General features: G+C 38.4%; 1 protein-coding gene across 4 annotated transcripts in view; it reads right to left on the bottom strand.

Annotated features, from left to right (window-relative positions):
* Positions 1 to 25,707, bottom strand: part of TOX (thymocyte selection associated high mobility group box) — a 222,856-nt gene that overhangs the window by 106,988 nt on the left and 90,161 nt on the right. For 3 of the 4 annotated variants that reach the window (XM_009473046.2, XM_087735504.1, XM_087735531.1), the window contains exon 2: positions 3,757 to 3,822. In XM_009473046.2, the coding sequence (XP_009471321.1) occupies positions 3,757 to 3,822 (66 nt within the window). Of the gene's footprint in view, positions 1 to 3,756; positions 3,823 to 8,270; positions 8,311 to 25,707 lie in introns of those variants that run through there. The other variant, XM_087735524.1, reaches the window with a different exon arrangement.

The raw sequence follows: 25,707 nt of genomic DNA, 5'->3' as shown, positions 1-25,707 counted from the left end.
ATGTTGCTACTTAGCAACTTAGTCTATAAGTCCCAAAGCATGTACTGATTTGAAAATTGAACAGAAATGATAATTGTTGAGGGATGCTGTGAGGCAACTTGTCTTGGATTACCAAGCTATGCAGATGTTTGATGTTATATAGCAAAAGGAACAAAACTATATTTTTCCTGTCCAATGGCTGAGCTTTTATTTATGTTAGCCTAAAGGGGATAAATTGATTAAAACCCTTAAAATAATACAAGGTGATGTTTTTCTGGATATGAACACTTTGCAGTAATGTTTACTGAAGAAAGAACTGAAGTGCAAAGTTCAGCTTTTCCAGGGCAATTGAAACATTTCTGATGCCGAAATTTTATTTTCTTCTGCAACACAGTTTATTTTATAGCCCCCAAATTTCTTGAAATGCTGGATTCTAGGAAAAGTTAGATGGAAAATGCAAAACAAGCAAAACTAACTTCTCAGGATTAGATTCAAAGCAAGGATGTGAGCATGCCAGTGTGCATCAGGACCCCAAAAATCCTGCCTCTAGAGTCACATAATCCTAAAGACAGCCTAGTGGAAAGCCCTTGGTCTTTGGTCTTGTATACCATGACTCAGTCTGCCAACGTACCTCCCAAATAAGCTGTGTCAGACTCTGAAATTAGAAAATGATGCTTGCATCTGACTCAGTCAGCATGATCAGAGCTCGAATAAAAGTTTCTGATAGGACTATGTATCTCCTAACATGTGGGATTCATATTTTAGTTAACAGATGTGCATCCATCAAGGCAAGTGGAGAAATGAATTCACTCCTCATTCTGACAGGATTCAAACCCTCATCCCTGATCTTGCAAAGGAACAGTCAAGTTATGGGGGATGGGAGGGAGCCTGCACTCCTCTCGCTGAAGTCATGCAACAGCAAGGCTCATAAGGACAGATGCAAAATGGACACAGGAGAAAACTCTGTGCTTTACGTGACTAGGCTTTCACCTGGGAGACAACATTTTCTCATCTCTTCTTATGAGATTATTTGTTTTATACCCGGTAACAGCGAGTGGGAAATGAACAAACAGTCCTGAAAACAGGGACCAGAAAATACAGTCACATCCTTTCCTCTCCCTCCCCAGTAAGCCACATAATCTGGCATGCTTTGTTTTCAGATCAGTGAATATCGTATTCTGTCCAGTTTTAACAAGCAGATTGGCTGTTCAAATGGTAGTCAGTTCAGCAATTTTGGGTGACCACCAAGTGTTTACGCCTGAGATAGGAACAGCGCCCCATAACAGTCAGTGAAGGCCTCGCCAATACTGTCAATGGAGAGATGCTTAGCTCCTTTGAGGAATGACTAGCTGCTATCCACATCAGGAACAGGTTCAGGAAGGCTTCTCTCACAGTCCTAGTTCTTACCTAAACAAGAGAGAGGCAGGATTTCCAACACACACCCGGCCTCCTGTTCCTAGTGTGGTTTTTGCTTCCTTTTTAAAATATTGTTATTATTACAGGCTTTCAGCTACATTCACTTAAAAAATGCTGCAACGGTGTAAGCAGCAGGAGATAATCACAGTAAGGGAGAGTAGGGTGCAACAGCCCAAGGCTGATGGCTTCTCTCAAACAGGCACGGGAGGCTGATTGACCAGAATGCATTTGGTAATAACTTAAAATACTGTGCCTGGCAGTTGAGCTAGCTCTTGCCACACAGACCCCCCGGCAAAGGACAGAATTTTGACACCTGCCTCTGAGTTTTGAACTCCACCTGGGAGCCAAACACCCGAGAGCTCGGCTCTGCCATAGCGAGATTTTAAGTCTGTAAGCCCTTTCTTGGTTCCAGCCTTTAGTAAGCATTCAGGATTTTCTGTCATCTTTGAATTTGGAAATGTCACATTTGACAGATTTTCTCCTTGAAGACAAAATCATTTGCACTTAAAATATCTAGGCCTGGATCTTTAAAGGTACTTCAAGCACCTTACTTCCACTGAAACCAGTGAGTTAGACGCATAAATATCTCTGAGGATCTGGGTCTTGTTAGCACATGTAGAAACTGCATAAAAGATTAAAACTTATACTCTTAATTTTTCAATATGCCATTTAAATTATTTAAGCTACATGCACACACAGTACAAAAATATCAACAGAAGAAAAATAATTCTGATGTATAATGTGGATTTGCAATTCTTTATTCAAAACTATTTAAGACAGACATAATGATTCTCTGAAAGGTAGCAGCTGCCTTATAACAGCAATCATTCACAGAGTTTGTATTTCTACTGTTTCAAACAAATTCAATTAGCCCTTGCACTTCAAAACCCTTAAGGCATAAATGAGATGATACTAGGCTGCTTTAATCTAATAGTAATACTAAAACTTGTCAGTACAGTTTTTGGATTAATGGTTAGAGAAAAATTAATAATACAATTTTTCATTTTTTAATCAAACAGTTCTATTCTAAACTACCTCTGGATCTTGGAGGGTTCTTAGCTGAATAAGTTCAATCACGCACAAATCCTAAACACAAAGTACAGTTGGTCTCTAAAGGTATTTCAGAATAACTTCAACAGAAAGCTGGGAAGCAACATGGCGGAACATTTTAAAGACCGTCTTTTTGATTGAACAATGTAGCTCATCTCATATAACCTCCTGCTTCCCTGCCCCCAAATGAACCTGTGTACTACATATCATGATAGTCAGACCAACATGGCTATCTGAAAAACCCTACTTCATGAGGACATTCAGCTTTGAAGGTACTGTCACTTTCCAAAGCTTTTGATTCCTAAATGGTATCCTGCTCATCTACACACATTTACTCTGCATGCAAACTTATTTCCCACCTAATGAGAGCTCTTCATATAATCTTACTGGTCCTGTCAGAAAGAGGTATAGCAGACTAGGCACTGCTGGGCTTGAGATATTGCATGACCTAGACCACAAGTCTGATTATTCAGGGAAATTTCTGACACAGTCTAACTGACCTTCACCACTATCATCATGACTTACTAATGTGGAATTAAACTGGCTGAAACATGTGAAGTAAATGAAAATTTCTCCTCTACATATATATGTAGCTACAGGTAGACAAACTAAACACTTCAGAACTATTTTTGCTTTTTAAGAAGTAATTAAAATCTTTCATTCTTAGAAATCTATAGTATCTTATGGTTCAAGTGGACAGGTGAGAGATTTTTAAATATACACCTAATATCACAATTTAGTATGTAGGGTTCCCCAAAAGGGAAAGGACTCAAAAATACTTGTAAAGAATCCCCATTACATTAAACCTTTTGGGCTGCAAGCTACAGAAGACCAAGTCATTGCCTTAACCCCACTGCTGATCGTCTAACATTGGCAACATTCCTCAGCCATAAGATTAGTGTTAAAAATGCAATTCTTCAACTACAACTGGCCTATGAGTGATAATTAAAGCTATTTGTGACATGTGTAGCTTATAATGATTAACTTGTCTGCAGTCAGATAAACAAATAACCTGCACCTGTAAAGACTTTATTTCCTGAAGGTAAAACAACTGTTTAGGAAAGATCATGCTGGCAAAACAGCTGCTTGCATTCTGGAGAGGAAACAAGGTAGTATCTTTCAACAAACGCCAACTCTGGTGTTTTATCAGCTCTATCTCATTAACTGGAAACAAGGCTTAAATGCTTTGTTTATAAATTATGATTATTCCTGATTGCAGCAGTTACTGATAGTGCCACTCATTTGCAATGCAACTCTTTGAATTTGTTTAATTACAATTTGAAACAAGGCAGAGAAGATTAATTAACCCACCTGGCTGGCTGGCACATAGTCCTGGCTCGGCTCTGTCATACTCATATACATGTTCTCACCGTCAAACTGCAAAGGAAATAATAGTAAACGTTCAGCAAACTTGAATATTTTTCAGCATTAACTGAAAAAAACAGTAGCTATAAAATAATATTACATCTTGGTTTTAGAGACTTGTAATTGCGCGTGTGCATCTTGTCTTTGATGTTCCTGTTGTCATCCTTATTGACCCTGGATGTCAGTGATTTGGAGTAATTAGCGCTCTAGTAATTACAGCTAGCAAGCAAGAAATGAATGGTTTCCTTTCATCTGCAATCTGTTTTAAAACAAAATGGCTCATTTTGTGCACCATGTATACATATTGCTGTTGGTTGTAATGAAGTACTAAGTGAATTGCACAGTTACTGAGAAAAGGAAGATGAGAATAGAAACTGCACTAAAATGCATCTTAATGGATTCCAACTTTAGCTTCTGAGCAGAACAAGAGTTGAAATTTCAAAAGAAATTAAACCCCCTCCTATTGAAACATTCCCATATCAGAAAGTAGGAAATACATTTCCAGACAGCTTTCAGACATCTGAATGTACAAAACAGTATACCTCCTGACCGTATGGTGTAAGGATAGTTTGCTTGATGTGTGAATAAAGTAAACATTCATAATCAGAACTGCAAAAATACCCTTAAATACCCGTAAATGATAAATACCATTCCTGGAAATGTATAAAAAGCTTTTTGTTGTTGTAGCTAAGAAGCGAAAGAAATGTGATAGAAAGGAATTGATTAAAATCTGAATGTCTAAATGGAGAAAAACTCTCAGAACTGAACCCTCATCCTATACCAACACAAAGAAGTATAAAACTACTATTTCTTACATAATCTGGAAAATGTCCCCACAGAACTCTTGTCATGCCCGCTCAAGTGGCAGTGCCAACAAGGCAACTATAGTCCCAGTGTCCGCTCAGGAGGTAGGGAAAATCTTTTCAAACCTTTCAAGTAGAAATGAACAACAGCAGGAATCCCCATGCCCAGTCATCAACCACAAATTTCCAGCTGTTATGAGGTCTGTTTGAAATAACTTTCACCTGACCCCTTCTGTGAATGCTTAGACTGACATATTTTGGAAACAAGCCATTATTTTTGATGACGTGGCGGCATTTTTAAAAAGTCTCCGCTACTGAGCTTGCTCCACTCCTACAGAAGGTGGCAGCGAAATATCCCATGGACATTTCTCTATCTGTGCTGAGCTTCTTGGGATATTCTACCTGCAAGGTAGAGTATATTCAACTAGACCAAGGTGGCAAAGTCAAACTGTGGCTTTGGCAGATAGCTCTACCAATTTTTGCTGAGGCGGCTGAAAAGGTTTCGGCTTCCAGCTGTTCATCCTCTTTCTCTGCCAGAGGCTACAAGGCTTGTAACAGCAGCGGTAGAAATGAACAAGTGCCAGCTCCTGGCACAGCAGCTGATAGTCTGCCCTTCCTGGCCAGAGCTACTTAATAGATAGTCACAGCCTATCTGTCAGAAGTCCTAGTTTCATGGGAGGGAAAGGATTATGCCACGGGCACAGATCCGCCATAGGGAACAGAGTATTTCCAAAGTTTGATGGAACAGAGGTAGTTGAATTAGATCTTAAAAATAGGGATTTATCGTTATTCCTTTATTGTTTCTTGTTTACACTTGCCATTTCTTTCAGTTTTCTCATTCAGGAATGTTCTTATTTATTAGCATTCACAGTAGTTTTGGAGAAAGTCTTTAGCGCCTGGATTGTCTGCACAGTGGAAAAAATGCATTGTTTCTTCTACTCAGATGGACAGGTGAAATTCTGAAGAGAGATTTCACAGCCTGCGGTTGGAAACCAAGTGCTCCAGTGCAAGGCCTACAGGAGCTCAACTTATTCTGCTTGTCAGACGAAAGGCTGAAAGGTACCTTGATCACTGCGATTGGTACTTACACCCTGGAAAGATGTCTGATAGCAAGATGTCAGCCTTCCTGACAGTGGTATAATGAGATCTAGTGTTGAGAAATGGGAGTTACAGAAATTCAGTTCTGAAATAAGATACAAGTTCCTACTTTAGAAAGTAATTAAGCATTATGTCAACAGCAAACTCATAATTTCTTGGACATTTTAAAATGCAGTTAGATATCTTTTTCAGAAAAGGTGCATTCCATATCGTATTTATGAGAAATCCTATGGACAGGATAGTTACACTAGCTGGTTATGGTAGTCCTATCTGCCCTGGAACCCATGATTCCTTACCCGGCAGCTGTTTGATTTATTACTTAATTTCTTCAATATTCAAACATGGAGTTTAGTCACTGCAATATTTAGCACTTGCTTGTTAGAAGTATGCGTAAGATGTTGTGTAATAGGTTGTATAGTTCAATAAGATTTGATGCAATGTGTATTTTTTGTAGTGTTTATATTTGCAAGATGCAGACTGTAATGTATTAGCTGACACTAACACTGCTGCCATGTTAGTATTTGTACTACATTTACAGCTACAGAAATTATTATCTGCCCTCCGTCTAGTGCATGGTTTCTCAGCAGTTCCTAAGACTTCAGATGTGGGCCTGAAAAACACCCATAAACTCAAATGATGAAGCATATACACATGCACTTCCTACAGCAGGTATTGTCAGATGCCTCCTTTAAGTTCTCAGTGTTACTAAAATGTTTATAAAAAATGAAATCATTATTTTTGTATATCAAAATAAAACAAAATGTTTACTTCAATGCTGAATTGTTTATTCATCATCCCCTTTCCCAGCTACCGAAGAAGTGTGGAATACAGATGACCTATACATCCCATCCCAGCCTAAAAAGCAGTACATAAGCCTTCAATGCCAAGAAGTTCAGAGACACTGATGCAGCACGTTGTATCTGGGCCTACCTTGCCCAAATGTGACTATCCCACATCGAAACAATAAACTGAGAAAAAAGGAAGTAGAACTGGAAGGTTCTACTGTTGTTTTTTCCTATGTGTATCAGAAGCTTCCAAAACAAGCCCCTAAACCCCACAAATGAACATTGAATCATTTCACCTTTTTATACATTTTTTTTAACATGCAGGCTCTGCAGCGTGGCGTCTCTCAATAACTCTCCTCCAGGACAGCTTAACTCATACTACGTTCACCTTGAATTCAGCTTTACAAGTGAGGTGATTTATGCAACAGCAGTTCAAGCAACCTATCTGGATCGGACAGTGAGTCAAAAGATCAACAATTATGACCCAAAGATACCTCCAGCCACCAGATTTTTCTTCCAGGTTATACTCCATGCCTCCAAAATTGACTCATTTTACTCATCATCCCAGGTCTACAAGAACTTTGTATTCCCTAAACTTCCCTGCCACTCACTGTGCTTGATTTCAAGCAAAGAAACTGCACAAGCATCGCTTAACCTGTGGATGATTCATCCAAACAGAACAGACAAAACACAAAGGCAGGCAGTTAAATGAACTGTCTTTTATGAACCTACGTATGATGTATATATATCATATGACATTTCATCTGAAATTTTCCCAATGTGTCTCCAAGATCCTTCAGTATCATTAAGGGCAGATTTCAAAATCTTTCATTTTAATCTATTAAAAGTGAATGCTAATACAATATTCTGATGTGTGATAATAACTACTCTTGACAACATTTCTTTTCATATTAAAGTGTAACTGCATGAGAAGTTTGGGTGAGAGCAAACTAAGAATATGACTGCATTGTAATATGAAAAGCTATATAACTGGGAGCTGTTTTTAATATATATTCAGAATTGCATCATATTTTTTATTTAAATTATTATTATAAATAAAACATAAAGGCAACACTATGGCATGGCCAGTTAGAATGCCCCTTAGAATAACCCTTTGTAAGACAAGTTATAATGTTCAGCAACCAACATGCACAAAATACCCAAGTGATGTTATTAAATGCAATTTACTCATATAATAGGAACATAATTACATAAACACCGGCTGACTGTTACTGATCCAAGAGCTATGACAGAGTTCAGCAAGTGTCCAGAGTGGTAAGGCTATTTTATCAGGCATGGATTTACCAAGGAATCCAAAGCTGGTTTTTGTCTCTCGTTAGCATGGCATCGCATCAGAGTCATATGATGTAGGCACGGCCAGGAAGCCTGTTTTCGTCTTCCCACTTAGGTTGCAGCCAACTCTGCCAGCGTTTTTAATAATGATTCTGAAGTAGCAAAGCTTTCAAGAATGGTATTTTTTTATGCATTCTTTATGTGCTTCTTTCAATGGAAAACATCCTGTGTGGACTATGTCACAAAGACATTATAATCAGGTTGCACAAATAGAGAACAAAATTTCTCATGGTGACACCAACTTAAAGAATCTTTATTATAGCCTACGTACACCGAAGAATATGGAAGGAAAAAGGAAGGTGCAATAGGGCAGAAAAACTTAGAAGGGGTTGAAAGCCAAAGAGGATAACGGGAAACAAAACTTATTTATATACTGCTAACTGTACGTGCATACACAGTGATTATAAATGCAGAGACATACCTGCATTAGCTTCACGTAGCTAGTTCAGATGACAAATGCCACAGGGATGCGCAGGTTTAACAGAGGCTTCCAGCCTAAATATATGTCCTCCCCTCCCCACAGGCTACCTTCTTGCGTGCCAAGTCACTCTGTCTTCATTGCCAGGGTCACCTGTCCTATCTGGATTACAGCAACAACGAATTTTCACCCCTCTCTCTATGTCTGTCTCCTTGCTACCTCACACTTCTTTGCTGTTGTTGAGAGAAGCGAGGGTTTATTTTGCTCCTTTTTCATCCACCGTGTTCAACTTCTGAGCAAATTGCATATTTGCTTTCTCTTTGTATGCACATATGTGCCCTAAGTTCTGCAGGCATAGTTATATTAGCTAAAAAAAAAAAAATCAAGCACATGGATCTTTGAGCTGCTTCTAGTTCATACTGAAGTGCAGCACGGTATGATAGTAGTACCTGTTGTCCAACTGCAGTGTAGGCAGGGAAGCGTGATGAATACTAGCCCATATGGCTTCTGATGCCAAAACAAGCTTGGGGCTGGGGTATGGAGGGGGAGCAACTTTGGACACTCTTTTGTGCACCAATGTATTTCAACAGTGATATCCTGAAATGAGGAGATTAAAAGAGAAGAAGCAAGGGGAGAGATGATCAAATTGGTGAAAGTTGCTGTATTTAATAAGTTCAGCTTCTGGGTAAAGCCACTTGGACTCGACATCTCGATTTCTTCAAAGGACGTTATAGATCTTCAAAGCCTGTGTTATTAATCACATAATGTAAATACAAATTTCTCCCACCTTAGATTGGAACTGGAAGCTAGATTTAAATTTAAACTTTAGCTATACCTTTTAACCGTAGTTCACCTTGCTCTGATGGCACCCCAACACAATTTGTTGTTTCATTTTAAGAAAATGTTGCAATATCATTGTGTAAAGGGATTATTTATTTCTAGTGATTTAGTTATTTTAGTGCTTACAGCTGATAGATATCATTTGTAACTTACATTATCTAAAAGCCACTAATCCTGAAAAAGCTTTAAAACTAGGTAATTTTGTTTGTTTTAAATCAAATGCCAAGAGTGGACATTGTCTCAGGTTGCTCAATGACAGAGTGATATTTTATTTTACTCAGAGCTGCTGAAATGAGACTAAAATAATGATGGGACACAACATAAATCATCAAATGGCTATGCTAAAGAAACAGTTGATCTTGTTACGGCAACCATTAAAGATAAAAACAGAGATACTCTGTAAACATTATTACCCGATGGAAAATCCCTTTCTTGACACAGTTTGGCAGAGCGGTATGTCTATTAAATTGAAACTCCATTTTGTCTCCTGAACTCCATTTTGTATGCCGTACTGAACACATGTTTAAATTTGCCCAAGACAGGTTACAGTAATGCATTCCAGACAGGCATCTTTCCCGGGAAAGGAGCTTGACACCTCGCTGAAGGACTATCACAGGAAAATTGTCAAAAAACAATCTAGTACTATCGACTTTGTCTCTGTTCTGCCATCTTCCTTCCCTCCTTCCAGGACTGTTTTTCAAAAGAGGAGAGTACTGGAAGACTATGAGATTGGGTGAAAATGCCCAAATGGAGCACCATGGCAAAAAGAAGTCAAATTTCTTTGCAGAGCTGAATGTCCCTCTGTGGCCAAAGGAAGGTGATTACTGCAGACTGGCAGGACATGGAGAAGTCCTGTCCCACCTGGAACACTAAGAGGCCTCCAGGTCACAGAAAGTTTGATGTGCGAAGCATTAGAGAGGAGATGGCATGTCTCAAAATTATTATTGTTATTAATTTTAATTCTGTAACTCATTTTCAGGTGTAAAGTATTAGAAAAATCCTTCATGTCTCCTGTGCTTTCATTTTCTTAGATGTTGTCCAAAGAGTCTAAACCAGGAATATGGGATATCATGTGTTTAATTAATCCAGGTATAGTGATGTGTGGGCTAGGCATATTGGAGTTGGGAAGGAATCTGCCCTGGTCTCGATGGCTCCCCGGAGAGTGGAGCAAACCACGAGGTGGGTGGGCACTGGCAGCAAGCCCCAGAGCGGGAAGCGAGGGTGCTGCCTCTCAAAGAAATGCTGTCAGACATTTCCTATCCTTAGAAAGAGCCAGAAACAGTGACGAAACTCTCTGCCCATAGCACCCAACGGACTCTGATACATTCAGTGCTTGGATCAAAGTGTGATAGGGCTTGCAGGCTAGCACTGCACTGTGTCTTTTCTACAGCCTGGCTTTCAAAGAGGGCATGTTTTGAAAATACCCTGCTTCATTCTCCTAGAATGAGACCATTTTTGTCTCATTTTCCATTTATAACACATACTATTGCCTCAAAAAGTATAGGAAATGCTGTCAAAGTCTTCTCTCAGATTTTTATGCCTGTGCCATAAATATACAACCCAGACCTTCTACCATTGCGTTCCCCAAGCTAACTCACTATTTACTGCTCTCGTTGCGAGAAAGGGGAGGAACCAGAGGGTTTGCCGAGTACATTCTCAACGGTAGCAAGCTGGCTGAATATCTAAATATAGACTGGTAGTTAAAACCTGAATGATGGCACTAGAACATTTGTGTTTTTCCTGCACTTAATAGAGGTTAATGGGTAACCGGAGTGGAGGTGAAGGGGGGTGTTTAGCTTCTCGCTTGGAGCCTGCATGTGTCAATGCCTGACAGAGCCTTGAAGTTGTTAGCCTGCATGCAGAGTGCTAGCTGAATGAGGTTACAGTGCTGAGCACAGCGGGCTAATAGAAGTGGGATCAGACTGATAGGAGGAGTGGCAGAGTCCAGGCACAGCAGAGTGTATCAAAGACAGCCCAGGGGAGAGCGGGTACTGTATTAGTCCTTTGTGTACATTTAAATGGAAGACAGTGAGCATGCAGAGACGAACTCTGAACTCTCTCAGCTGGGCTCCTGCTCCTTTTAACCTTGGGTGTTAAATAAAATAAAATAACATGAAAAAAAAAAACCACCAAATCAACGCACTGTAGTCTGGACTCCTATGCTAAACTATCTCTTGCATATTGAACACTCATTAAATAAACATACTGAGATCAAAGTGGCAAGTGCTTTTGTTATTATTTTACTCAATCCACACTAAATTATAGATGTAGCCACCCACTGGGAAAATTGGGTGATAAGGTGGAAAGGTTTGAACAACTAAGATTAGACCTTTCTTTTTCTGCCTACAGTAGCTGAGGAAATCTGTTTAACCTGGTAGGCTTGTATTATTTTCCAGCCCCAACACACCTGGCCAGTTTCATGACAAGGTCTGATCCTGCATCATGAAAGTTGAAGGGAATTCTGCCATTGCCATTTGGACAGGAACTGGATCAGGTAGAATGGTAAGGCAATGGGGCCCTTCTTACTTTGAGTTTGAGTCATTTTTGTCAATATTCATCTCTGCCTCATCATTTCAAATGGTAGATTATGTAATAAAACACAGGAAAGCTTAATAAAAAGTATCTACAGAGAGCAGACAGATGACTGAAGAAAAAGCATTTTTTTGTATATCCACGGGCAGAGCCCCCCCACCATGTTGCGGTATGGCAGAAGAGAGGCTCCATAGACCTTAGTGAATGAGTTTTGCACAACTAGGACAAAACCATTCCCTTGCATGACTACAGTGGGAGCTGTGTGCAGGGACCCATGGACAGAATTTGACCCACTATGTTATTTTTAGAGTGAATGGGTTATATATAGTTCCCGTGGGAAAGTACATCTGCTTCTACACAGCAGAATCTTAGAAATAAAATGGGCCAGAACAACATTAACAACAAAAGCATAAGCAAAATTCCACTATTCTAAATATCCTATGACAGAGGGTCTTGAGAGGTAAACTAAAGGTAACAATTGCCAGGTAACTAGAAAATCTTGCCTGCATACTGCTATGCCTCATGTTTAAAAGAGTAAGGAGAAAAAAAATCCCATGGCATACTTAGAAATCCATGGCGTACTTAGAAACCAATTTTAAGAAGTTATTGAAAGGCCTGATCATCTAATAACTTAAGCACTCTAGACCAATGCAGCAGATCATTTAGGCACATGCATAACATGCATTAAAATTATCCCTTTGAAGGGGATGACAGTGTCAGAGTATTTAAAATCAAGCACTCATTCAAATATGTGATGAGATAGAACCCAAGAGCTCAGAAATTTACAGGAACAGGCATAAAATATTGAAGTACGTGCCAAACTCAAATGGGACAAAACAGCTTAAATTTCTGGTAAACCAAATTATTTAGCATAGTCTGATGGGATCTCATTAGGTACAACTAATTCAGACCTGGAGATGGTGATAACAAAAATGACTAACTGCATGGATTTAACAAAGCACGGACATCTGTTAAATGACAAGGATGTTGTAGGGCTGATACACAGTCGCAGTTTACCAAAACAGCTACCGTGGCAGCCATGTGGACTATCCTACTTCCATCCACAGTTACTTTGGTATATGAGGAGCTCCATTAATTTCAACAGGATTATTTTCATGAAGAATGTCATGACGTTTATTTCCCTCCCTGCATCAAACAAGAAGCTGGAGCCCCATGCATGTTCAAAAGAGGAACTTGAAGCAACACGAGTTTTTACGTTTACAGCTGCAACAAAGATTCAAAAGCTTGACAAGACTTGCAGCTTGACTTATTCCTTTGCTAGGATGGTCTACAGATCAAGCTGAGATACACTGACAGAGCAATGTAGAGAAGTTTGCAGCATTCTATCCCAAAATAGGTCATTCAAGAGTAGATGTGGTTAGAAATGTTCAAAATATTACTCAAAAGCAGAAGAGGAAAAGTTGTTTTACTTTTTTTTTCTTATCGACTTCAGTGAAGATGTGTCCTCGATGTAATGAAATCACTTATCAGTTCTCAAAAATTCTAAGTGTTCTCTCTACACCTTTTAAGATAAAATTTGACCTTTAGGATTACAGTTCATTTTATGACTAAATTATTCCATGACTGTTTTCATCTTTTGTTTCTATTTTGTCAAGTAGCACTCATAACAACTTTTTTTGGTAAAGTCTGCAACAGTGTTTCCTTTATACATTTGATATATTTTCTTTTAACAGAAAGATAAGTCTGCACAAACATATTTCAATTTTTTCTTGGTTTTGAAGGCAAAGAGCTAAAATATCAAGTTATAGTTGTACCTGCCACTCTCTTACCAAAACCTTTAAAGACGAAAAATGTTCTGTCTCCTCCTCCCTCCCGCTTGAAGAAAGAGTGCTACCCTCAGCGCTGGCTGCTGCTTTTCTCATCAATACACTCTGAATCTATTACTGTTGTACATTCCTCACAGCAAATCAGATAGCAAAAGTTACTCAAACCTGGCGTTATCAGCACCATGGCTGTTGTCTTTCCAAGAGGCCATGCATATCAGCATGAAGCAGTCACGTTAGTGCTGGGAGGAAGCTCCCTGGGCAGGCAAATCCATCCCCTGAATAATAGCAGAATAGGTTTCACACAGCATCCGCAAAAGCTTATTGTCAAGTCCTGCCTTGCATACAACTCCAGCAATGCTGTTGCCATGCATTTTCCCCTTTCTGTTCAAACTCTTCAGCAATTTTACTATTTTACTTAAGACCTTTTTCCATCCTTCCAGCCTGCTGAAACTAATGATTCCTACCTCTTAATAACACTCATGAACACACTTAAAGACAGATACTCTGTCCTCTTCTTCAGGAAGCCTATTTTAAATTCCTTTAACCTTCTCTGACAACGTGTTTTTTTCCAAACATTTCCTCATTTGTAACCACTTGAGTGCTTCCCTTTACTGATGTCCTTTTCACCATCTCATGTGCTGTTCAAAATGAATGTAGTGCTCTAGCTAGCTGTGGTCAAATCTGAACAGGTTCTCTGTTCCCAGGGTTCATCCAGACTGTGGGTATGCATCAGCCTCTTCCTCCCTGCACACTTTATTTAGAAAATGCTTTGTTTTTTTCCCAGCCTTTAATAAATGAAACCTCTGAAAACTTCTCCTGACCTATACAGTAGCATGGAAAGTTGCCATATAGTTAGGGTAGATAACACAATCTATGACAAATGGTGAAGATCTAAGCTCCACGGCTTTTGGCCCAAGTCAGAGCTGTATATTTTTTCAAATCAAGCATTTACAAGGTGAAACTACTAACTTTGAAACGTTTTTACATGAAAAATGAAAAAGACTCACCAGAAGAATGTGGCTGTTCAAGCACACAGCAGCACTGTGGGGAACCCTGGTTCATTCCTACTCTGCTATTCCCTCATATACCAATTGTGCACCACAGCCACAGGCTATGGGATAGTCTTCCCATATCACTCCTTGCAGCAGTTAACTTTCTAAAAGTACTTGATGACGTAGACTTTAATTTGTCTCTCTCCCATCTAGCTGAGTACTCTCCCTTACAGTACATTATTTTCTGGTATTGGTCTTTCCAGTTTTGAACAGAAATCACATCCCAGCCCTAAGAAATTCTTCTTAAGGAAGAATTGAAAAAACCTGGCAATTATGGTTTAGTCAAATGAATATTGGCAAGACTATGTCACTTCAAAATTTCCAGCCTGATGTACTTCTGAAGCCCCTGAATGCAGCGAAACAAGCTGAGCTCTTTTATGCTGGAAAGGGACATGCAGAGACACAAGGCAAGTGCTTCATTTTCACTGCTTACCATGAAAGGAGCTCCAGTGCAGGCTCCTTGCTGGCAGGCCAGGCTGCAGCAGGGCTGCAATTCGCTGGCAGTCATTCCCCACGTGCAGCTGCTCAGAGGGACACAGGTACTCTGCACCCCATGGCTAGGAGTTACGGACAAGGTGGCCATGGGCTCCCCTCACCTTGGCTGGCATTAAACTACCAGTCCCTGCAAAGTGGGTGTCAGCATTTTTGAACAGGACCGTGACACCAACGTAACAACAAAACCCTTGAAATACAGAAGTGCTGCTTTTTAGACAGATAATCCTACGACTCACACAGTGCAGCCTGTGCATTCAGTGCACTGAAACAGAAGCAAAACTTAGTATTTGCTAATCTTATAACAGTCTATGTTATAACCACTGTTAATGAGCTAACGTAATTTTTAAATAAATGTATAATATAACAATGTGATTAAAGCTTGATGGAGCTGATCTTATGCTTTTATGATATAAAAATGGCTTCTTATTAGCTTTTGATGTTTCATTTTCCCCACAGCACCACAATATCTGCTTCTGTTTTACCCAATTGTACAATAATTGTTTAACTTCAGCAATCTCATAGCCTAGTCAGACTCTAGCCATTTTATTAATCAATGAAAGTACTCTATAACAGTAATGTCATGGAAAATATGCCTTATCATTTTAGTGCCCCATATTATACTCTCTCACCTCTCTGTATAAGCTACTGAATTATTAATACACTGTCCTCCAGATTTGATAAAATCTGTGATGAAAATTATCATAATCTTCTATGCCTAAAGACCATTAAATGAGTGCACATTACACTTGAAATAAATGGCTTGAATAATTTTTGTTTTAAAATGTTCTTTGTGTTTGGAAGGCTGAAATGCATATTAACAGTTTTAAAGTTATGGAACAACCCACTGAAAACTACAGCTTCAATGGTCATACCTAAGATTATGTCTCTACTGTACATACTCAGAATAAACTTTCTTCACATAGTCAAACTCATTTCCAAACTAAACTTTTCCAGTCTAGAATAACTTATTTCTGTATTTATTAGGTTAAAAAAAAAAAAAAAAGTAAAGGGGAACAGAGAAAAACAAAGGGGCAAATCATGCTCTGATTTGTAGATATACAACTCCAGCAGAAACACAACAGCTGCATAAACATTACCAAAACCATATTTGCCTCCTTCCCTCCCACATTAAAAGGCACACAAAGCACCAGCTGAAATAATCCTATTTGCTGATGGACTAAAATGTCCTTGATTTGAATGCAATTCAGAATTAAACACCTTTTCACAGACGGTTCCTGTACCAGGGTAGTGGTCTGGGTCTATGCTGGTATAATTCAATTGATTTCAAGACTAACATTGAGTAGAACATCTATTGATCAGGCCCAGGAAATGAAGCTCTACTTCAGGTGCAGTTTGCTTTCTTCTCATTTTTAGGGAAATCATTACATGGGCTCACGCATTCAGCACACAGTCTCTTTTGGTGTCAGCAACAATCTGTTTTGTGAAATTCTTCTAAGAGAAGTATTAAGAGGCTTTGGGGTTTTGCAGAGGTTCCATAGTCTGAATAGCTGAATTCATAAATAGCTAGTCGTACAGTATCACTGTTTCTTCCTGCGCTCTGCAGTTCTTGTAATACTCCCAACTTTCCCTTATGTCAGTGCCTACAAGTCAAAAGTTCAGAAATAATAACAGAGTACAAAAATGTGCTGTCATTAGATCCATGTTTTGATAGAAAATTAATTTGGTGTTTTATTCATTCATTTGAAATAGTAACTACTGCCTTGGAAAGTATAAGGTGATTAATTTTCCAATATTTTCAGATCATATTAGTAATACACAACATAAGTGTTTTGACACGTCTAATACTTTTACTCATAATCATGATTTTGCAGTTCAGAAGTTCTTTTAGCTACGTGAGCCCTTACAGCTAAAATAGTCAGAGCATTGATTTAAAAGCTGAGGAAGTATTTTATGCATTACAGTGCATCACTGAAGATCTTTTGTTAACACAGTGAGCAATGTGAATTATGCATCTGATTTTACTTCTTATTGTTAAATACAGCTCATTGGAAATGTATAACCAGCTCCTTTTAAGAATACAAAGCAAAAGCAATGTCATGTATTATGCTACAGCAGGTAATTCAGTGTCTTAGATAGGATTAGCCAACAGATTTATCAAGCAGCCTCTAAGGAAAGCAGAGTTCAAGTCTGGGCTCATCAATAATACATAAATAAACTGAACAATTAGGTACAAAGTGGCTATCTTGTCAGACAACTTATTAACTGATAAATGATATACTCACTGCAGACAGTGTAAAACGGGAAGATATGTAAAGACAGGAAAAGAAGACCTGAAAAGAGAGAGGAAGGTACTGTGCTCTTTAGCATGTGTGTGGACTTGGTGATTCTCTCCAACTCTCCACACCGAGCTGAGAGCTATGATGTCTAGACAAAGGTGTTCACCAGCACTTCTCTACCAGGAATCACTTGGCTTTTTTTCTGATAGCTGAACACAATTTTATGCCTTTGCTTTTTAATCAGTGGTCAGAGGAAGAATATATTCCACTTTTCCAGCAGACAGCTACTACCAGCATCAACTTCAACTGTTTAATGTGCAAGTTTTACATAAATGAACAGTTATCTCCAGTGCGTAATGTCACCACTGGGCGTTGCTATAATACGGCCTGACTACTGAGATGCACCAGTTCCTAGGAAAGGGTGGATGAAAGCAGTCAGGCTTACATCTGGCTTGCACAACAACATGTCTTGAAAGGCAAATTTATGTTAGTAAATGTCAAAATATGAGACATTTGGTCCTTTTTTACTAACTATCAACAAACTCGAATTTGATTTTCTTTTCTGTGCTGGCCTGCACTTTTCAGACAGAAAACGAGGAGACTAGAGGTAGGAAGGGATGTTGCTATTTTTCCCTCAGCCAAGGAAAACAAAAAACATCTCCATTTCATTTAGGATCAACAAGTAAGCAAGCAAACCTAGTCCAAATAAAATCTTTTCATATGCATGTATCTACCTCAGCTCAGAAATTACAAACATTTGAAGTACAGATTTCAGGATTTAACTCAGAATGAAAATAATATTTACCTAATGTGATGTCTTTCATGCCCAAGTACTGCAAAATGCTTTGCAAATATTGACTAAATTCTGCCCTTAATCTGTGATCAGCGCCCCTTGACTCCAGTAGCCATTTTAAGGAGTATACCTGAAAGAAGACTGGAGGCCTTGCACACTTTGCTGATGGAAATGTAAATTACCAGTGAAACACAGCCATTTCTGTAGTGAAAAGGGGACATTTGTCAGAAATACCTTCCAGTGCAGCATAAAATTCAGGAATTTATAAATATCCTTGCCAGATGGATAAGTAATGTGGATGAACTGAAGAGGCTTGCAGTGACTTCACTGCATGGTCATCATACCTCAGTTAAACAAGATGGGCCATTTTAAGACTAATCACTGTTGTTTTACACTAGTCTTGTTTTAGTGAACAGTCTGTCCACTTCACATTTGAGTACCTTTGAAAATGTGCTTTTATGTCTTGTCCAAAGACAGGCAGTGCCTGAAGAGTAATGTTCCCCTGCCACTTACAGGGGAAACTGCTTCTCAGACCCTGAAAGTCACCCTGACGGCTTCCTGAACCCCCTACCGTGTTCATGCTGGGCCTCCCCAAAGTAGGCAGATGACAGCTAATGCAAGCACAGCACCTGCAGAAAGACCAGGGGGCCATCTGGATTAAAGGGGGAGCAGACATGGGTGGGAAAGACTGTGTCTTGCTGGGGGAGCAAAACAAAAGCTTGTAAACAGAGGAAAGATGGATGTCAAAGCCGAACTTTTGACTGTAGAAGCAGGTTTCCATGACAGGCCAGCTGAACTGTCTATATGATGTGCATATTTTTTCTCACTGACTATAAAGGGACTCTAGGACAAATGTATCAAACTTAAGAGGTGTAAAAGTTGTGAGATGAATCCTAACCATTGCAGACCATGAAGTGAGTGAGACAGTGTAAAGTGTACACAACCTTTCTCCAGGACCAGGTGTCCTCTGTGCTCCCGATCCCTGAGGAGCTGAAATGGCAACACTGAGGCATCAGGAAGCTCCAGCAGAATCCCCGTTCTCTGCTTCTCATGAAGATCAGTGGTAGGGATCATGAAGAAGCCCAGGGATGGCTTAACCTGCTGTACTAAAGGATTCCTTTGCCTGAGGGAAACAGTTTTGTGCATGCGACACTTTTCCCAACAGTAGGAAATTATAGAGTAGGTTGGATTGTGCGGTATGGATGCAGGCGTCTTATACAGCACTACCTGCAGAATCAAACTGGCAAAACCAGTCATGAAGGGTCTTCCCAGTGAAGAATTTCCATGGTTGCAGTCAATCTATGGACAGGCTGATGGCACTGCAGCATGAAAGTATTGCACCCCTGCCCACAAATCCAACCTATTCTTTATTAGTGCAGACTGTTAGTGAAACAAGAAACATTTTAGCACAATGTTTAAGAAGCAAAATAGACTTCTGAATTGCTATAGGATAATTTGCACCCAGTTTATGAGTTTTTGCAGAGCCATGACATGCCTTGATCTGTTTCATATAAAACTTGGTTGAAAATACGTTTTAGACTGAAGTATGAGGTGATAAAAATGTGATTAAGGTGTGCTGGCAATTTTATTTTGGCAACTTTATGCTGTGCTTTTGAATTCCAGTATATATAATGTTTGGCCCTTTTTTAGTTGATAGTCTATCAGCTGAAGTCTCTACATATACAAACATTAATAAACTCACAGACAATAAAATAAAAGCAGTCTAAAACTATATGCTATAATCTCTCTCTTTAGAAACAACTGTAGGAAGTCATAATGTATAGTTTATAATTACGATATCCAAAGAATTTCTGTTCAGTGAAGCCAAAGGAAATTGCTTACTGGAACTAAGAATGCGATAAAAAGAAAATTAGGCACTGGCCCTGAAGCTCAAAAACAGGGTAAATCACATATTTCCTCAAGCAGAAAGGGAGTCTCATTTTTCAGGGGGAAAAAAACTCTCACAATAATGTTAAAGCACCAAAGTCCAACTACCTAATCAGAAGATACAGATTAAAAGTGAACAAAACCAGTTTCAATACACTCTAAATGGTAAACAACTTTCCTTACAGCCCTTGCAATGATAAGCCTAAAGTAATTGTGGGAATCACTTTCTAATTCTAAGCTTGGACCTCTCTTTTCTATGCAGAAAATTCACCCCAGACAGACTACTGCTTTAATTAATACAGTTGGCATAACACAAGACATGTTTCAAAGCTTCTTGTCAGTATGTCCCTGTAAAACGTAAGTCAAAATTAACCTTTCAGGGGTTATAGTAAACAAATGCTCAGTGGAGGTAAAAAAAAAAAAATCTCCAAGTATAACTATCACTTTAATATCTGTATGTGTGAAAATACTTTATCCTCTAACAAAGAATTAATCCATGAAAAGCTTCACTAAACATTTTCTTGTACTACTCACATTTATGAAAGTGATTTCTGGAGCCTTAAGGAGGGTTAATGCACTCTCAGACTATAATCAATGAAAACAGCATGATTTACACAATCTGTGTTCTTTGTCAAATTTAACTAGTGTATCACTGCATAAGATCTTTTTGCTGACAGGAGCTTACTGTATGATGGAGATGCTGGAATCCTTCTTACACTGGTTGTACCTGGCATGCCGTGCTGTGCCTGTACAATGATAAAACGAAAACTCGCAGGACAACCTCAGGCTATCCATCTCTGCTGCTCAGGCTAGTGGATGTGGCTCACTGAAGGTATGTAGAAATAGTTGTTTGCAGAAGTAAAATGAAAGAGAAGCAGAATTTGACAAGCACAGGTTATGTTAGAATTATGTTACCCAAGTCCAAGAAAAAAAAATTTCAGTCTCTCAGATCTTTACAATTAAATGACAATCCCAGCTGATTGACTAGTTCCTGCCTATTATCTCTCTGTACCTACAGACAACGATTACTATAGTAAGCACAGTGTATCTAATGACTGACAGAGCTTCCTGATTTGAAAATATATGTTTAAAAAATCAGAGTATTTCACTGAGCTCATCCATTTTTCATCTCTACTAGGAAAAAAAATGAAACCCATCCCCACAGTTTATGTTTTCAGGATCACCATCTGCAAGCACAAACCACTGCTTGCCCAAATTGCATGTGTAAAACAGATATATATTCACAGCCCTACCTGCTTACCTGAAGTTAGTGCATCATTCATACTTCTTCCTGTCTGTGCCAGCTCACATCCTGAGTCCTTAAAGCACAAGGAAAGCCATGCAAACAGAGAAGGTACAGACTCGGAAAGTCACATGAGGCCAAAGAACCGCTTTTTCCCTGTTGCCCCAGAACATGCAGAATTACTTATGTAAGAAAATAATGTTGTGAAAACTCGTAAGAAGGTGCTGAAAGATGCTCTTCATAAGGAAGACTCACTTGGAAATTACATTATTTCATATTGAACAGATAACAAACAACTATTTATGACTTTGCAGTCAGTGAATTATAATAATCTGGTTACAAAATTTTCAGCCTTACTATAAGGAAGCACTGTATTCATATTTTAACTGTTCTGCAGTTTATCTGTTACCTCTTTAACCAAATCTAAAGGCTGCTATGAAGGTTGCATGTGCCTTTTTGGTCATTCCACTTCCCATCAGCATGGAGAACATCCCATTGTTCTCTAGCAATATATTCTTACATTCCATACTTGTTCCAATATTCAGATAAAAAAAGAAATCAAGCAGTGAGTACACTTTAGGTAGAAGAAAGTTCAAAGCAGGAGATAGCTTAGAAATTGTTGCAAAGATAGTTACTAAAAAAGATAAAAAATCTCTTATCATTTTAAGCAAAATATTCCGAAGGATGTGATAAGGGCCTGTTAGAGAGGAGATGAAATTTCTCCTCTTCTAATTTGGTTAACATTTTCTGATGAAAGCCACAGGGAGTGCTTATGTTTGGAATTTGCACAATAGGAATTGTAGTATCTGCTACAGTATTTATCCTTGTGCGAACCATTACACAAGTAAAGTAAAGTAAATGAGTAAGAAATCATTGTGTGGTTTTATGGTAGGAATGAGAATTATTTTTCTTGACATACCTAAGCCATTGTTTTTAATCAATTTGTCCTTGACTGATCTTGATGCTTCATTCCTCAATGGAGGGCGTGTTACTCTTTGCATTTCCTTGGAAAACTCATTTCCATGAGAAAGTATGCAGAGAAGGAGTTAAAACTGAAATACATTGAGCTGTATTTGGCTCTTCAAGTCTTAACACAGCACTGAAAATGGACTAGTACAACATGGCCAAAGTGTCTCCATAAGTTCTATAGAGGGAGGACAAAAAAATCCAAACAAAGCTCATGGGTAGTGGGAAGGTTAATAATAAAGGGTAACAGTAAGGCAAATGTTAGCATGATTTAATGGGTTCAGAAGTTCAAAAAGAAAAATATAGAAAAAAGGAGACCAGACATTCAAATTGAGCTTTCACATACTGTACTTCTCACGTAAATCTCTGCCATACAGTCATTAAGATTCTACAGTTAGGAAAAGATACATACTAGAGGTACACATTTCAGCAGCTGTAGTATCTGCTGCATTTCTCCTTCTATGCATCACTGCATAAGCTTAGTTGGTGTGTGTACACACACACAAATTACAGGAAATATTTTTCACATTGTACTAATAACTTCCATTGATTTTTCATGAAATACAACAATATGACACATTTTGGAAGGAGTGCATTTAGTTCCATTTGAAAATGAAGCCCTATCAGTCAAAATAAAGTAAAATGAAATTTATAAAGGTTATATCATATTTATGCATTTACTAAATATAAAAACCAACATATGGTGCAATATTACCATATGTTTGATTTTGTAAGAGCAGATTTCCAATGTGGTAGTAGAGTTCCCCACAACAACAAATCATTAGCTTTGAATTTCCTTTAAAACTCTTTCTAAAGAAAAAGAGCCAAAAAGTATCCAAGTATAAAAGAGACACATGATCTATTTTTCATATCTAGAATAGATAACAAAATATAAAATGGACACTAAAATGTGCATTTGCATAATGCATACATAATATGTACTTATTACAACTTAATAAGATCTCTTATTACTCACAATACAGCACAAGTGAGTGAGTGAGGATTTTCTGATCTACTAGGTGTGTGAATTTGAAAAATACATCAAAGGATCCAAAGTTCTGACATGAAATAACAACTATAAAAAGCCTCTTTCAGAATAAAATAATGAGGAAATATTCTTTTTTGTTGTCGTTGTTCACTGAGAGATTATATGAAAGCCATAGTTTGATCTGGTCAATTTTGGTTTGGACCCCTGCCATGGATCACCTCTAATGCAGTTTAGATATTCTGCAATAAATGTAAGTGCACTTTAAATTTAAGCATAAATTACAAGCTGTCAAATATTTTACAGAAAACTGTTTGTACAGATCAGAATTTTAAATATTTCAGTGGAAGCACTGGTGATCTGTTGAGTTACACTGCTGTACACCTGGTTCTGGTTGCTTTAAAAAGCACCTCAGCTCCTTCTTCCTAAAGAGAGAAATATTGCCACTGCACAGCCATTGAAAAATTTGGAAATTCCATTCTTGGATCTGTTTTTGATTTCCCTGCATGGACTTAGTTAAATACTTTTTTATGCCAATGTCAGCAAAATAATACAAAGATACAACATCAATCCCTATTTTGAGTGTTTTGTGGAAGACTTGTTTTTAAATGTCTTTTGAAAGCTCTTTGATCTCTGGTGCCAAGCCGTCAGAAAAAGAAGCCAAACAAATGCAAAAAAACCCCTATTACTACTTTTACTTTGGTGTTAGCAGTGTCTAAAATGGGTGTATTTATCTATTCTGCTAATATTTAGGAACATCTGTAAAGTATTACAGATGAGTGCATTACAGCTGATGTTTGAGAATTCAGGTTGTTTAATTAAAGCTGGACAAACTCATGTTTAAGTGGTGAACCAGAACAACATTCAGTGAGAGACTGGAACATGTAATCTAAAAGACAGAATAGTAAAACTACAATGGACATAAAAAGAAAAGCGGTATCACCCACATAAGGAGCAAGTCACTCAAAAGGTGAAACTCGGGCCTTTTCTCTTGTGGGTGTCTTTTCTCTACAGTACAGATTGGGCAAACAAGCAATGGAGTCACTCGAGCAAGGACCGGTCATGAGTGTAGCACAGCCAGAGACTGTGAAAGTAGTTGACCATTCCATACAAAATACCATGAGCATTTTAGCAAATAAAAAAGAAGAGGTCTCCGTCACCTTGCATATGTCCTCACACAACACTTAGATTTAGACCAGCTTCACTTTGGGTTTGCAAGACTAGTGTTCTCTAAATTAAACACAGCCAGCCAGAGTATAGTCTCCAAAAAAAAGAACATTAAAGTCAGAGCATTGATTGGAGAGACTTGACAATGTCAAGGATTGTCTCCTGAACAAAGGAATAATAATGGCTCCTGGAAAGCAGCTGGCATCATGCCCTTTGACAGCTGATTCCAAAATGGCCCCTGAGCCTTTCTGCTTGACTTCACTTACCAATAATTTATTCTACACATCATTGCTAGAAGTGCTCCTTTACCTCTTGCGTTTGAAGACGTAGCATTGGCTGAAATGGAAGAAAAGTCAGCTCCGACTTTGTCAAGCATAACTTTGTTGGCATGATTGCAGACAAGGCCCCTGAGATCTGGATCACCCAATCTACAAAAATATTTTAACTTTTTTTTAGCAAGAAGTGTTCAAATCTGCTGCCAAATGCTACCAGGGTACTCTTAGATCATGAATCTGTTCAATGCTACTGCAGTGAGAAGAAAATATCTCTGCATCTTGTGCATATGCTAAATGATTGGAAAGACTCCCACATTTACTTCTATGGACTTCAGATAGGGCCTCAAATGGAAAAGAGATTAACCAGATTTGCAGGGGAAGAAAAATAAAAGAATACTCATGGAGAATGGACTGTGTACAAATAGTGTGTTCAGATGAAAAGGATGGCATAAGAAACTAAACTCAAACGACTGGGTGAGAATTTATAGTTAAGCAGTGAAGAGCAGGGGAAATAAGTTAAATTCACTAGGGAATTATACTGACAAGTATATAAAGGGAAAATATTTGTGATGTAACTGCTAACTCACAAGAAGTAAAGAATCAAGATAGATTTACTCTTCCAATGGGTTCTGTTATAACATTCAGCTTCAAATTACAGATTTCAACATTGTCAAGTTCAGGCAGGATCATGCATTTTACCACCATCCACTTCAGTCACAGATTTGTACAATTAACTCTGTCAAAAGCTTACAGATGTTGTTAAGCAGGCAACTGTCCATAAATCAAAAACCCTTTAGCTTTTAAGAATACAGGCCACAAAGAGCTAATACATATATGCTCTCTAGTGTGTATATATGTACATATCCACTAAAAAACCTAGTTGTACACACTTTTCTGTCAAATTTACTCAATTTACCAATCAAAACATCTCTACTATTTCGAGCCTGTAGGGTTAACAGAGTCAATGAAAAGAAAACTGTCTTTTGTCTTCCTGCATCACCACCAATGACAGTCATTCCACATGTTTTTTTCAAAAGAGAAATAACAATGTTCAAAATAGAATTAAAACTAAAAAGAGCAAGAAAGTGTAGAGCTGAAAGTTTGTGCCATTTCCAAGCTTTCTAATGTCTACCAGAACAACGGGTAATATTAAATACTATTTTGCAGCAATGCAAATAGAC

Source organism: Nipponia nippon, unplaced genomic scaffold (assembly GCF_047370975.1).
Source record: "Nipponia nippon isolate SJK-2023a ecotype South Korea unplaced genomic scaffold, ASM4737097v1 scaffold_1, whole genome shotgun sequence".
NCBI lineage: Eukaryota > Metazoa > Chordata > Aves > Pelecaniformes > Threskiornithidae > Nipponia > Nipponia nippon.
This window is presented reverse-complemented; position numbering and strand designations above follow the sequence as displayed.